The sequence below is a fragment of the Octopus sinensis genome, linkage group LG1 (genome assembly GCF_006345805.1).
Source record: "Octopus sinensis linkage group LG1, ASM634580v1, whole genome shotgun sequence".
Classification (NCBI taxonomy): Eukaryota; Metazoa; Mollusca; class Cephalopoda; order Octopoda; family Octopodidae; genus Octopus; species Octopus sinensis.
Window position 1 is genome coordinate 39,536,085 of NC_042997.1, and position 14,535 is coordinate 39,550,619.

At 35.8% G+C, this 14,535-nt stretch overlaps 1 protein-coding gene across 10 annotated transcripts in view; it reads right to left on the reverse strand.

The window, feature by feature from the left end:
* LOC115209857 overlaps window positions 1-14,535 on the reverse strand; it is a 255,590-nt gene that overhangs the window by 1,463 nt on the left and 239,592 nt on the right. For 7 of the 10 annotated variants that reach the window (XM_036499777.1, XM_029778457.2, XM_029778434.2 and 4 more), the window contains one exon: window positions 103-6,444. In XM_036499777.1, the coding sequence (XP_036355670.1) occupies window positions 535-6,444 (5,910 nt within the window). In that variant the 3' untranslated portion in view covers window positions 103-534. Of the gene's footprint in view, window positions 1-102; window positions 6,445-6,831; window positions 6,858-14,535 lie in introns of those variants that run through there. The other 3 variants (XM_036499847.1, XM_036499861.1, XM_036499699.1) reach the window with 3 other exon arrangements.

The following is a 14,535-nucleotide window of genomic DNA, read 5'->3' on the forward strand; positions in this document are numbered from 1 at the left end:
AGCTATCTATCTATCTATCTATCACTCTTTCTATATATATATATATATATATATATATATATATAGGTATAGTAGAACAAATAAGAAATAGAACTCAATACATGAATGTATATACTTATTTTATTTTTAATTGGCAGAAAATTACAAAAGTAACTCAAGGGCCAAGGGTTTCATGCATGGCACTTGGCACTTATCAAACTAGGTTTGATAAGTGCCATGCATGTAACTATCAGCCCTTGAGTCACTTTTGTAATTTTCTGATGATTAAAAGTAATGAAAGTATATATACACATACATATATTTATATATATATACACACAAACACACACATATATATGCATGCAAATTCTCGTGCTTATCTAGTCATTTATTTCTACATTTAAAAAATACAAAGAATGAACTAAACTAACAAGCTTCCACTTTCCTCCTTTTTGTTACTTAAATAGTTAAAAAAAACCTCCCAAAACTATTCACAACCTGCTGCAAAAGAACTTTCCTATCCCTTAATTGTTATCCTTAAAAAGAGGATTAGGATTAGTCAAATCTTTTGTTGCCTTTATTTATACTATCACGTAAGTCTGGTTCTGAATGAAAAGTATGCATTTTACCATTTTCTTCCTCAGCTGCTTCTTCCGAAGCGGATTTTTGTAATTGCTTCAGTTTGTCAATACGCTTTCGATCCGGTTCAAAAGAAGCAAAAAGTTCATGAAAACTATGACATCTTTCAGCATGATCATTGACTTCGTTTTCAGCAACTTTTTCAAATGATATAGGACTGTCATTAGCATTGACAAATTCCCTTGCGGATGATATACTCCAGCGACTTCTACTTTTATTTGATGAAGCTGGCGATGACTTTTCTCTTTGCTTTTCATTATTAGAAGATTCATTTGGAGTTTCTCTACCTTGTTCATCTCTCACGTTATCATCAGACGAAGAGGGGCACTTCTCAGAGCTTTGTGACCGTTGTCTAGGTATGGGTAAAGGAGGTTTTGAAGCAGTGGAACTATCTTCTGTAGCTAAATTTTCATCAGAGAGTAATGGCTGAGGACTCTCGTTTTCTTGCATCATCATTTGTTGAGCTATTACTATTTTTTGTCTTGCTTTCGCTTCATGTCGTTGTTTTACATTTCGTGGAGTCATAACCTTAGAAGATGATTGACTTTTTGGAGAAGATTTTGAGCTCTGTGAATCATCAGAAAACTTATTTCCTTGTTCTTCACTAATTTCACTGATTGGTCGTCTCTCATGTCTCGACCTGGTCCTAACTTTACGATGACGATCTTCATCACTTGAGCTGAAAAGATCCAACATTTTGGCTATACTCTTTGAAACTGGTCGTTTTTTCTGTTGTACCATTTCAGCCGAACTGTCACTTGAACATGATTGTTCTTGCCTTAATTGTTGCTGGAAGTTCTGTTTTGAAATATTTCCATTTTCCAGAATTTCTTTGTTTCCATTACTGCTCTGGGATTGGCTACTAGAAGTAGTGTGTTTTATATCAAAATCAGGTGGTGTTGACTTTCTGTGATTCCTGTCGTCATCTCGTCCTGATTTACGATGTAGACTAGAAGATCGTGGCGGAGGTTTGGGTCGAGGAGTACCATTAATCTGTCTTGAACTACCATCTGAAGTGTCAGATCGTGCGGAAGATTTTGACCGTGATCCTTTTTCTACTGTTATTGAGGACAAATATACTCTTGGACCATCATTACCTTCTTTTCCACTATTTCTACTCTGGTGGAATTTCTTACTTTCATGGTTCATTTCATTTGCTAGTGACCTCCTTTGGCGTCTTGTTCTTGCCCGCCGTGTAGGAACATCAGAAGTAGACAATACTGAATCTCCTGATGCATCTTCAGTTTTGATTAAAGGTGATTCAGTAACTGAAGGAGAATTTGATGTCTGAGATTCAGTTTTTACTGGGTATTTGCTACCAATATCTTTCACTGGAACTTGCATTAATTCTCGGTATCTTTGACTAGTGGTTAATCCATGGTCGGATGCTGACAAGTAGCGCATGTCAGAATGAAATGAGTCTGAACTGACATGTCCAGCTGTATTATCATACAGCTGGGAAAATGAAGAAGATAATCTAAAACAATGGCTTTCTTGGCTTGAATACGGAGAAGAAAAATTGCTTGGTTTGTTGCAGTCCAATAAGGTTTCATTGCCGATATTAAGTTGGGTGTAAATTTTTTCCAATTCATTAAGCGCTTCACTAAGTTTAGCTTTCCTGTTTACAAAATGTTCCGTACCAGGTTTTTTGCTGCTTGAAGATTTAACATCAGCTGAAAGCATTGCACTCGTTGCAGGAGAGAATTTCTTGAGAGTGTTGAGAATTCTGTCAAGATTTGATTCATCTGCTTTGAGTATCTTTGATTTAATTTCTGAAAGCTTATCTTCGACTTGACTTGCAAGAACTTTAAGTTCCTCTATATTTTCTTCTGGTTGAGCAGGTGTGTAGGTAGTTGGCTTTTCACTGTCTCTAAAAGCAAACATAACATTATTATTTCCTTCCTGGATATTCTTAATTAGAATGGCTAAATCATCACCAGATGGGGAACGTTCCACCAATCCTGTGTTGATGAGTTTCTCTTTCAGCACGGAGGGATCTAGTTGATAGTTACCATTGACAACATTCTCATACTGTTTCTCTCCCAGTTTAGTCATAGACTGGTACATCACATTTCCATGGTTGCCTTCTTGAAGTTGTAAAAGATTTTGTTGGGAAGAAAACTCAGGACGTTCTGCAGAGGGACCGCTACTACAAGCAGCCTTTAACATTTGAGAATGAACTTCTAATTGATCTCCATGGTAAGACCCTGAATGATAAGACAGGGGCCTTTTTGGTGAACTTGCTTTGTGAGACATGTCCACATGGCTGCCAAATATCTTTCTTTGACTATTTGACATTCTGTTACCAAGGACTGGCTGTAGATCCAAAAGAACTTCATCTAATGCATTCATGTTAGCAATCTTGTTTGAAGATTTGAGACTTGAAGTTGAATATGGTTTCGATTGAGGTTTATTATCAGCATTAGATGCTGGAAAAGAAGGTAAGGAAAAAGGTTTTATATGCTGAGTAGATGCTGCATCCATTTGACAAGAAGTAAATGCTTTTGTAGAATCAATTTCAGTTGAGTTCTTTCTTTCTGAAGGAATTTCTTTCATAAGATGATCAAAGTTTGTTAATTCCTCAATTTCTTTCCAAAAAGGGTCTTCAGAAAAGGGGATTGTTTCTAGAGTTCTGGCTGTAACTCGTTCAATACTAACTGGTCCTTGATGACTGTCCATTTGAGGTGACCATATCTCTGAATCTTTGAGTTTTTCTTGCATTCCACCAATCAAATTTTTCCAGTTACCATGTTCTGCATTTCTTCTGTTTGATATCATTTGACTAATGCTATGGTCAGATGATATATCACTTTTCCTTCTGAGGAAATTTCCAGCTGGTATGTTGGTATTGTTTATATCATGAGGATACAGTACAGTTTTCTTCTCATTTGCTTTCAATTCCAAAGTAGTAGATCCACTATTTGGCGCAGAAGCAGTGGTATGATGCTTTGGAATAAAAAACTGATAATCTTTGTTTGTCAGTGGGCTGGAGGCTGGTATAGCTGTATCACCTGTGTTATTACTTGAAAAATTTTTTACTGGAAGGAAAAGGGGGCTGTCTATTGTCGGTGATTTATTTATTCCTTCATGATAGCTATGGCTGAGACCATTTGCAGTTGTGTTATTTACATCTGGTGATATTTGGAGAAGACTTTTGTTTATATCGACCATAATTTTTGAATGGGTTTTACCTTTAAATAAGTCACCATCAGATATAGACCCGGTTTGTGAAAGACTTCTGGTCATATTGCTTTTACTCATATTTTTATTTACATTAACTGGTTTGGTAGGTACATCTGAAGAATAAGGCTTTGTTGCTACAGTATCTTCATCGATAACAGCTAAATATTTTGACCACTCACTCGCCATATGTTTTACAGTTGTTGGCAAATGGTTCTCCCCAATGTCAGGAATTTCTCCTGTTTTAATGTCTACTGGTAGATTTTTGTGTGACGTTTTCATTTTAGTTTCCCACTTTTTCACTCTTTCAGCTACTTCAATGTCATATTCTACATCAGAAAACATTCCAGTATCTTTTATTGGTAAGGCTAACTCATTTTCTTTCATACTAGCGTTAGTTGCGCTTACTATTGAGGGTGCAGAACAGCTTAAAGATTTTTTAATTACCTCAGGAGAGTTTTTTATTTTGTTAGATTCTGACACCAAAATACTTTCTGAAATAGTTATAAGTGGTTTATACTGGGCCATGTTTTCAGCATTTTCCAATGGCTTTGATGGCTGATTATCTCTCTGGTTTTGGTTGGCTGCTTGTTGGGCATTATCATGAGATTTTAGCCAAGACATACAAGATTGGAATGCACTGCTCTCACAGACAGGGGATTGTGTAATTAAAACTGGCTCTGAAATTCTAATTGGGGTTGGGCGATGAATTGGCTTTCTATCTTCAGTATAAATTTGTGAAGATGTAATGGGTTGTTTGTTTCTAGGAGTAACGGGAATTAGATTTGAACCTGTACATTGTTGCGACATTAAGACTGGTTCAGAGGACATTTTTAGTAGAACAGGTTTTGAAGTAGTAACTAATTCTGGAATTTTAGGCATAACTGGCTGTAACATCGGAATTGGTTCTGAGACCTTTGGTAAACCAGATGTTTCTGATGCTGATATAGGTTTCTCATTCTGTGAGTTTGAATGCTGTGTTAATTGAAGAGTATTAGTGACACTCGTTGGTTCTATGTATTGCTTATTTGATTCTAACAGCTCATCAAGTGAATCTCCATCACTGTAACATTTTGATGAATAATTCGTTGTCTGTTTTATATTCGATTCTTTGGAAATTGAATCTATGCCTGTCTTAGATCTACGACTTTTTTGTTTTTGCTCGGATTTGGATTTTTCCTTTTTTTGTTCTTGGAAAGGATGTTGATCCATTTTGGCAGGTAATTGAGGTGATTCTGGTTGTGTTGGAACATACGGCTGAAAACTCAATGGGCGAGTGTTCAACTGAGGATTATGCCCATTCGATAAGAGAAAAGCATTTTGCAAGGAACTATTTGTTTCAAAGTTTCTGTTTTGATTAATGAAATTTTCAGGTTGTTGTTGCTGAAATGTTTGTTGCTGAAATGTTTGTTGTTGTTGCTGCTGCAGCTGAGGAGGAGGAGGAGGACTGATACATTGGATATTGTTCCCAAAAGCAAAGGCTGTGGAATTTCTATTTGGATTGCTTGCAGCTGCCTTCCTGTTTTCACACTGAAAATTTGTATTTATTATTTGAGAATCTGTTCCATTTTTATTTTCTTTCTGTAAAGAATTGTTGAAATTATTTGTTAAACCAATATTTTGGTTATTTTTGCGAGGATATTCAACAACAACCATTCTTGGTTTTGGTTTTTCCGGTTGGCTTGGAGGTTTGTTATCTCTTTTGAATGTGAGAGGTGGAGACAAGCTTCCACTTGCAGGAAATCCTAGAGACATAGGTCGGTAGCAAGGAAAAGAAGCTGTCATTTGAGCTGGCTTTGAAACTTCTGTCTTCAGTTTTGGTTCTAGAACAATTTGATCACCTGAAATATTAAGATAATTTGTGTACTCTTGACCAGATCTAGCGGTTACACCTTCATATTCCCCTATGGAGGCTTTTCTACCTCTTCCACGGCCTGCTTGAACTTGGGAAAGTCTCTGACGAATTTGGTTTGAAATTTCAGAGTGTGGGTTGGTTTCTTCATCAGATGTGGGATAATTTTCCATTCTCTGTTGTCTTATTTCTTCTAACCGCTGAAACTTAGCTTTTTGAGGAATGGCTGCATTAACTCTGTTAGGATTACTCCATGTATTTTGATGGTCCTGCTTGTTTCCACTTGAAGGTGATGGAATACCTGAATGTGGCCGATTGATTGAATTTGGCATGGTTTGGCTTTTGTTTTCTTGTGGTGGTGGTGGAGGTGGTGGAGTGATTAGTTTCCATTCTGTTGCTTTGGTTTTATCATGCCGTTTTTTCTTTTTTATCAAAAGTGGGTTCCGTGTCCATCGCTTTGGTCCACTATCTCCCGAATCAGTGTCGCTGTCCGATAGATTAATGTTAACGATATCATCATCGGAGAACTGGCGCAAACATAATGGACGAGGACTTTTGCGTGGTTCATGACTGATAGCCCATTGTGGTCCAGATGTATCTTGTCTACTAGGGCTCAGGTGTCGTCGAGGACCTTCACTTCTTGAACGATGTCGTGCTTTGGCTTGACTGTCACTAGGCACAGCAACTCTTCTTCCTTGTCTTTCATGTCTTTCCGTCAAAGGGTCTTCTGTTGCTTGACTGGGTGTTCTTGACCCTTGACCTCTAGACAGACTTTTCAGTTTCTCATCTGCACTCTGAAATTATATAAAAAAAGTAATACTTAGAGAAAATGACTAAAAGTGAAACAAATCATATATATCTTTCAATTAAAAAAGAATTACAAAAATATAACATTTGAAAACATAATTCTTGAAAGTATTTTAAGTCGCATGCAATCTTGAGATCATGGCTGTTGGAAAATGATTAATGTGGTGTATCTAAAATTATCACTTTTGATCAAATTATAAAGAATTCAACTGTATATTTCCTGTCGTAGTATTTGCACAGAATATGCAACATTACTTCTTTCTAACAAATTAAACATGTCTGTGTGATTAAGAAATTTCCCTATTACAGCCCTGGGTTGATCAGTGCCTTGTGGATGAATCTGGTAGATGGAAACTGATGTATGTTATTGTCATTGTCGTTGTTATTGTTGTTGTTGGTGCTGTTGAGCGTAGCAGTCTTCGTCCAGTGGGAGAAGTCCGAAACGTGGTCCTTTGCTATTCGTAAGACCTGCAGAAGAGAAAGTAGGCCAACCCCCGACACCGAGAGCATCGACGGATGGATGAATGCGCATCCAGGCTCAGCGGTTGCGTAGGAAGTTGGGGACAAGAAACAGGAAGAAAGAGTGAGAGAAAGTTGGAGCGAAAGAGTACAACAGGGGTCGCCACAACCCCCTGCTGGAGCCTCGTGGAGCTTTAGGTGTTTTCGTTCAATAAACACACACAACGCCCGGTCTGGGAATCGAAACCGCGATCCTCCTACCGCGAGTCCGCTGCCCTAACCATTGGGCCATTGCGCGTCCACTGTTGTTGGTGCTGCTGTGCAACTATTGCCATCATTGTTGTCATCCTCTTGTCCTCATTGTCCTTGTCATTATACTGAAAGTCAGTTTTGGAAATTTCTGTTGTCTCATCAGTAAGGACTGGCTCAACTTTGGCAGATTGTGGACTTAATTCTCTATCAGTATATATGTTTTTACCATGGAAGTGTATGGATGATTTAGCAAATTGTTAATGTGTATACATTAATGTAGACATCGGTTTGCAATGTTTCACCAAAATGGAAAACTATAACCGTCACTAAATGTGACTAGGGTATTAGAAAGACCTACATTGCTAGAAATAGGAGCCAAAATGCTCTAATGCATTTTTGTAATTTTTATGTGCTTTGAATACAGCATTAGAGCATTTTAGCCCTTATTTCTTGCAATGTATGTGTTTCTAGCACCCTATTCACATTTATATATATATATAATATATATATATAATGTATATAAGAGAACAAAGTGTACGCATGCCGCTATATATATATATATATATATATATATATTATATATATATATATATATATATATATATATGTATGTATGTATATATATATGTATCTATGTATATATATATGTATGTATATATATATATGTATGTATATATATATGTATGTATGTATATATATGTATGTATGTATATATATATGTATGTATATATGTGTATATCTATATATATAAAACTCTAGTTGTGTGAGTGTCTGTCCCCTTCGATTTAGATTCCTAACTCCTCCCACATTTTGCGGTGCAGTTTAACCAAATTCGGGTATCTTATAGTCGTGATTCATATCGAGCCCGTCTGACTATTAGCGCGCGTCAACGATGAGTCTACGATTTTAAAAATAATTTAACATCATTTTTTATTCCATTTTAATGCATAAAATGCATCGTATGTCGATGGCGGCGGAGTTGGCGTCCACGCTCACAGCTGCACCTGTTTGCTTCTCCCCCTTCCCTCCCTCGTGAAGCTGTGGGGAAGGGAGTGTAAAGAAATCAACGTCGTAATGCGTTGTGAAGGAAACCAGCGTTCTTTTAGAACAACGACTTCATGGCTTGAAGACACCAAAACAAAAATGGCTAAGAAAGCCCGAATTTATAAGGGAAGTAACTCTCTAAAAATGCTTATATAGTTATTTCCCTTACAAACCCGAGCAACGCCGGGCGATACTGCTAGTATATATATATATATATATATATATATATACATATATACATATATATGTATGTATATATATATATATATATATATATATATATATATAATACAAAATGGGGCAAGAACACAAAACATCCGGACAACTAGGTGATACAAAAAGGGACAACAAAACATCCAGATAGACAATGCAAAAAAATAAGAAAAAGGGACAGGTCATTCGAAGCTTTCTATCCTCAGTCAAGAACCGGATCATCCTTGCAATTTCGGCTGATTAATCTTGAGATTGCTCCAATCTGGCCAGCCCCAAGGAAAAACTAAGCTAAGAACATTAGATTCCTTGGAAGAAAGCATTGAACGTATACAACACCAAGGACGGAAAAACGGACAATGTTGCACAAATATAAATATAATATAAATACAATAATATATATATATTTATTATTATATTAAGGGCATTACTATATGTAAATGCCTCACACATATACACACATAAAAAAAACAAGAAGAAAGTGCTGAAAATATGCTAAATCCTTATACATATATTTGTTTGAATAAAACAAGTTTTATTTTTTAACATAGGAGATAAATATTTTTATCACACACACACACACTCACACACACACATCAAATAAAAATGCAAAAGTTTTCATATACCAGTTTTACAGTATAAATATACACTAGTGAATATTTTCAGAATGTGAGTTGTACATACACAACATGAAAACAGAGAGAGTAAAAAAAAAAAAAAGAAATCACATATTACTGAAAAGTTTTTGTAGAACAGAAGTTTTACTGAATAAATTTTAGTACATGTTGTCACCCAGAGGCATTTTGCAGAGGAAGAAAAATCTTATTGTACTAAGAAAAGTCATATTTCATTGACTGGGTCTGTTTTTACTGTTGTTCAGCTTTGATCCTAAAATGCATTGACAAAACAGACTTTGAACTTTGATAAGCTGAATGACAATGAACAAAAAAATTTACAAACAAATGAGAAGCATTATAATCACTGGTTCATGTTCATCAGGAACTTTAAAACAAACCATACATGTTGTGTAATATTGTGGAAATAATGGAAAGAGCTATATCATTTTGGATAAGCAATGAAAACCAATAACACAACAGCATATATATACATTTCAATAAACATTTGTATGATTTTTGTGTTGTGGAGGTGCGTGGTTTAGTGGTTAGGGTGTCAGCACCATGATTGTAAGATTGTGGTTTCGATTCCTGGATTGGGCGACAGGTTGGGTTCTTGAGCAAAACACATTTCATGTTGCTCCAGTTCACTCAGCTGGCAAAAATGAGTAAAGCTGCGATGGACTGGCGTCCTGTCCAGCTAGGGAATACATACACCATAGAAACCGGGAAACCTGGGCCCATGAGCCTGGCTAGGATTATCCACTTAAAGCAGTCAAATCAGTAGTCTGTTGCCAAGAATGCAAGGGTCATCTCTGTGTTAAAAGAGGATCAACATACTGGACTAATTGGCATACTAAGGTGGAATATTGGCACTAGGAGCCAGGTAGCCATCTCTGTTGTATGTTTTTGTTGTCAGATTTGTTTTGAGAGCTGTAATTGATGCTAATCCAATTTTCAGCTTATTTTGTTCAGGAAGCCAAGTATATAGTCAAATAAAGTTCAGGAGGTCAGAGCTCAAAGGGTTAATAATATCGATATAACTACTGGATTTTATCAGTTATGTAAGAATGAGTATAAAGATTAGAAAGAATAAAGAACTCGAATAATCCTCATTGTAAAATGTCCACTTTTTCATGCTTGCATGGGTCAGATGGAATTTGTGGAAGAAAAGTTTCTATAGTTGGACGCCCTTCCTATTGCGAATGCTCACCTGTTTCCAAGTAAGGTAATACTTGCTCCCTATGGCCAGACATGTTTTTCTCAGAAGAATGGAAACGAAGGACACTGCTGGCATCATGGTGACATTTGTTTACGGTATCACATGTAGTCTAAGTAAAGAGACATTAACACACACACACACACACACACATGCATGCATGTATGTATGTATGTGTGTGTAAGGCTTTGGTCATCTCTGGTCTATAGTAGAAGACACTTGCCCAAGGTACCTTGCTGTGGAACTGAGCCCAAGGTCATGTGGTTGGGAAGCTAACTTCTTACCACACAGTCGTGCATTTGCCCAGTAATTACATGTAGTATTATAAAATAGTGTAAAGTGATAGTGTAGAATGAGGTAACCATATAATAATACAACTAAATAGACGAGGAAATAGTAACTTTCAAGATAGGAAAGTGATATGATTATAAGTATAAAGAGGTTATGACATAAATATCATTACAATATGCATGAAGTAAAAATAACTTTTTTTTACTAGATGTTAATTCAAATCTTTATATATAAAAGTGAGGTTGTGTGCTGTCTGTCTCCTACGATTTAGATTCCTAACTACTCCCACATTTTGCGATGCAGTTTAACCAAAATCGGGTGTCTTATAGTCGTGATTCATATCGAGCCCTTCTGGGTATTAGCGCGCGTCTACGATGAGTCTACGATTTAAAAAAAATTTACCATCAATTTTTCCCATTTTTAATGCATTTTTGGCATATATAAGGGAAGTAACTCTCTAAAAAATTATTATTAAATCTCAGAACGTAAAAAGCTACAGTAACCCCCCCCCTTTGTGGTTAGCCATATTGAGATGGCTATTATATTTTACATCTCTAAAAATGCTTATATAGTTATTTCCCTTACAAACCCGAGCAACGCCAGGCGATACTGCTAGTTATAAGTATAGAGAAATTATGACATAAATATCATTACAATATGGATGAAGTAAAAATAACTTTTTTTTTACTAGATGTTAATTCAAATGACAGTATAAAGTGTTAATATAGTATGAAATGACAAAACAATGTAAAATGATTTAAAATTTTAAAGTAAAATAAAAGAATATGTGATGTGATATTTTGGGTACTACCCTGATAAAGTAGAGATATATATAAAAAAGTAAAAATACTATAAAAAGTAAAAGATATATAGGTTAAGAGTAGGAGAGAAATATATGAGAAGGAAAATACTAAACAGAATGATTCCAGGTGGAAGGTTCCACTCTACCATATGTTGGTTTATTGTTACTTTGGTTCTAAGACGTGTGTGTTGTTCATGTACAACATATATGTTTCATTCCAGTTTGTGATAACCATCTGGATATTATTAGAAACGGTGTGTTCATGAAGAAGATATGAGTTGTGTCTTTGGTATATACATTGCACTGTGTTCTATTGCCTTAGACAAGATCTTCCACTATATGTTGTATCCTTCAAATACCAAAAATAAGAGAACTTTATGTTTCTCCTAGAAGGGTATCTGAATGAATGGGGATGTTAATTATATTTGAACTTGAAATCATTTGCAGTGAGATCAATATATACTTTTGAGAAAGAGTTGGTCATAACATTACATTAATAAATAAAACTTCTTATTGGTAATTTTATTTAATAGTCTGGGAAAAGTACAATTACAACCTGATCCATGTCCTGTTTACATTACGGATATTGTTTCTAGGTCTATCAGTTCTCTCTCCTTGTTTCTCTCCTTTTTTTTTCTGTGTATCTTTCTGTCGAAGAGCGTAGGCTCAAAACATAAAAGACTTTTTCTATTCCTGAGTGCTATACTAATACATTTGTTTGTTTGTACACCACTTGTCTTCATCTTTTGTTTATTTTCGTAAACCTGCCTTCGTCCTTTGTTTATTTTCACAAACCTTCCCGTTCTATATCTATTTAACTTAGGTAAATTAGAAGAAGCAATACTTCGAGAAGTGCAGTTATCTATGTTGCAGTTGACTTTTGGAGAGTGGGTTCATTCTAAAAAACAACAGCTCATGTTTTGTATTAATAGTTATATTTTGAGTTGACTCATTGAATCTATCAGTATAGAACTTGTGTTTAAAATACTAGAAAATAATAACTATTATGAAAAACTTGACAACTATAAACACTCAGAAGTAATAAGGAATCTGACCTTTATTGACTAAATACTGAAAATGTTTGACACTTAAAGAATTTCAGATGCAAAAGCAGCAAATTCTATGAGCTGCCCAAAATACACAACAATGAAACTATAAGTGATGATTGTAAAAAATCTAAATACAAGCATATCAAAGTAACATCTGAAGACAATTTGATACTCAGAGTGATCATAGCACCCCCTCCATATGAAACACAGACTAAGAAACTTACTAAAACCTTTCTTAAAGCACATACAAAGCTTTTTTCAAGATGACCTGGATTTACCTGATCACTTATCAAACATAGTGAATCAAAATACAATTATTATTTCTTTTTACATTATTAATCTAAATACCAATATTCCCCATGACTATAGAACAAATGCTATAAAATACTGGTTAGAAAGCAAGTTAAAAAGGTTTCACACATCAAAATGAAATGTTACAATTTCTTTTTGTCTCTTAATATTTCTAAAAATATTACAAGAATTCTTTTAATGTTATTGTGAATTTTCATTCATTTTTTGCTTTTATATACATCTTGTATGGAAACCATTATTCATTATGTATATATATCATCATCATTGTTTAACGTCCGCTTTCCATGCTAGCATGGGTTGGATGATTTGACTGAGGTCTGGCGAACCAGATGGCTGCACCAGACTCCTATCTGATCTGGCAGAGTTTCTAAAGCTGGATGCCCTTCCTAACGCAAACCACTCCAAGAGTGTAGTGGGTGCTTTTACATGACTCCGGTACAAGGACCAGTCAGATGGTACTGGCAGCGGCCACACTCAAATGGTACTTTTTATGTGTCACCTGCACAGGAGCCAGGCCAACGGCACTGGCAATGACCTCACTCGAAAGTTTTTTTGTGTGCCACCAGTACAAGTGCCAGTAAGGTGACACAGGTAACGATCACGCTTGAATGGTGCTTTTTACGTGCCATCAGAATGGAAGCCAGTTTGCTGCACTGGCAACGATCACGCTTGGACGGTGCTCTTAGTGCTCCACTAGCACAGATGCCAGTCATCGAATTTGATTTCGATTTCACTTGCCTCAACAGGTCTTTGCAAGCAGAGTTTAGTGTCTAATGAAGGAAAGGTATGCACATATGTATGTATAAATGTATATATATTCGTATATATGCATGTATATGCATTCATGAAGAGCTATAACACTAAACAAGACCAAGCTGGACAAAAGTGCTTGCTGATAAGACAAATTATCTTATATAGAATTCTTCAATATATATTTCTTTATTGTCCACAAGGGGCTAAGCATAGAGGGGACAAACAAGGACAGACAAACGGTTTAAGTCGTTTACATTGACCCCAGTGAGTTAACTGGTACTTTATTTATCGACCCTGAAAGGATGAAAGGCAAAGTCGACCTCGGCGGAATTTGAACTCACAACGTAACGACAGACAAAATATGGCTATGCAATTCGCCCGGCGTGCTAACGTTTCTGCCAGCTCGCCGCATATATCTTCAATATAACTTGACTATAGAACCTATATTTATAACAAAATATGGCACAGAATACATTGCCTCGTTCCTCAGATCCCATACTTTTTTCTGAAACTGCTATCTTCTGAAGATCCTTTTCTAATTCTTCATATTCTTGCAGTTACAGACTTAGAGAAATGTTTATTATCTCAATCTCACTAGCTGAACAAAAAACAGAACATACACACATGCATGAGTAAATGGTTTAGGAATTAAATTATACTCGAGAAATGTAAGAATTGAGAAATGTGTTTTTACTCTTTGTCTCCAAGATCATAATAAGTGATAACAAATACGATCAAAAGAAAGGTATGTTGCTTCAACTAATGAGATTAAATTCTCTATGAACAGAAGCAGAAGAGTAATTTTTGAGATTAGCTATCATTACAATGTGTGTGTGTGTGGTGTGTGTGTGTGTGTGTGTGTATGCCACGCATGTCTACATGCATGTGTATGTGGGTTTGTATCTGCTTGTTTTCGTATGTACACTGCTTTAGCAATGGTGACACTTGTTTATGTTTACTGTAAACAATATGTCATGTCGCTATGCAATTTGTTGTGTGATTTCCACTCAAAGTACAATTTTTGTTTGACTACTATATCAAAGGTACTCATTATCCTAAACCCAGGTAAATAT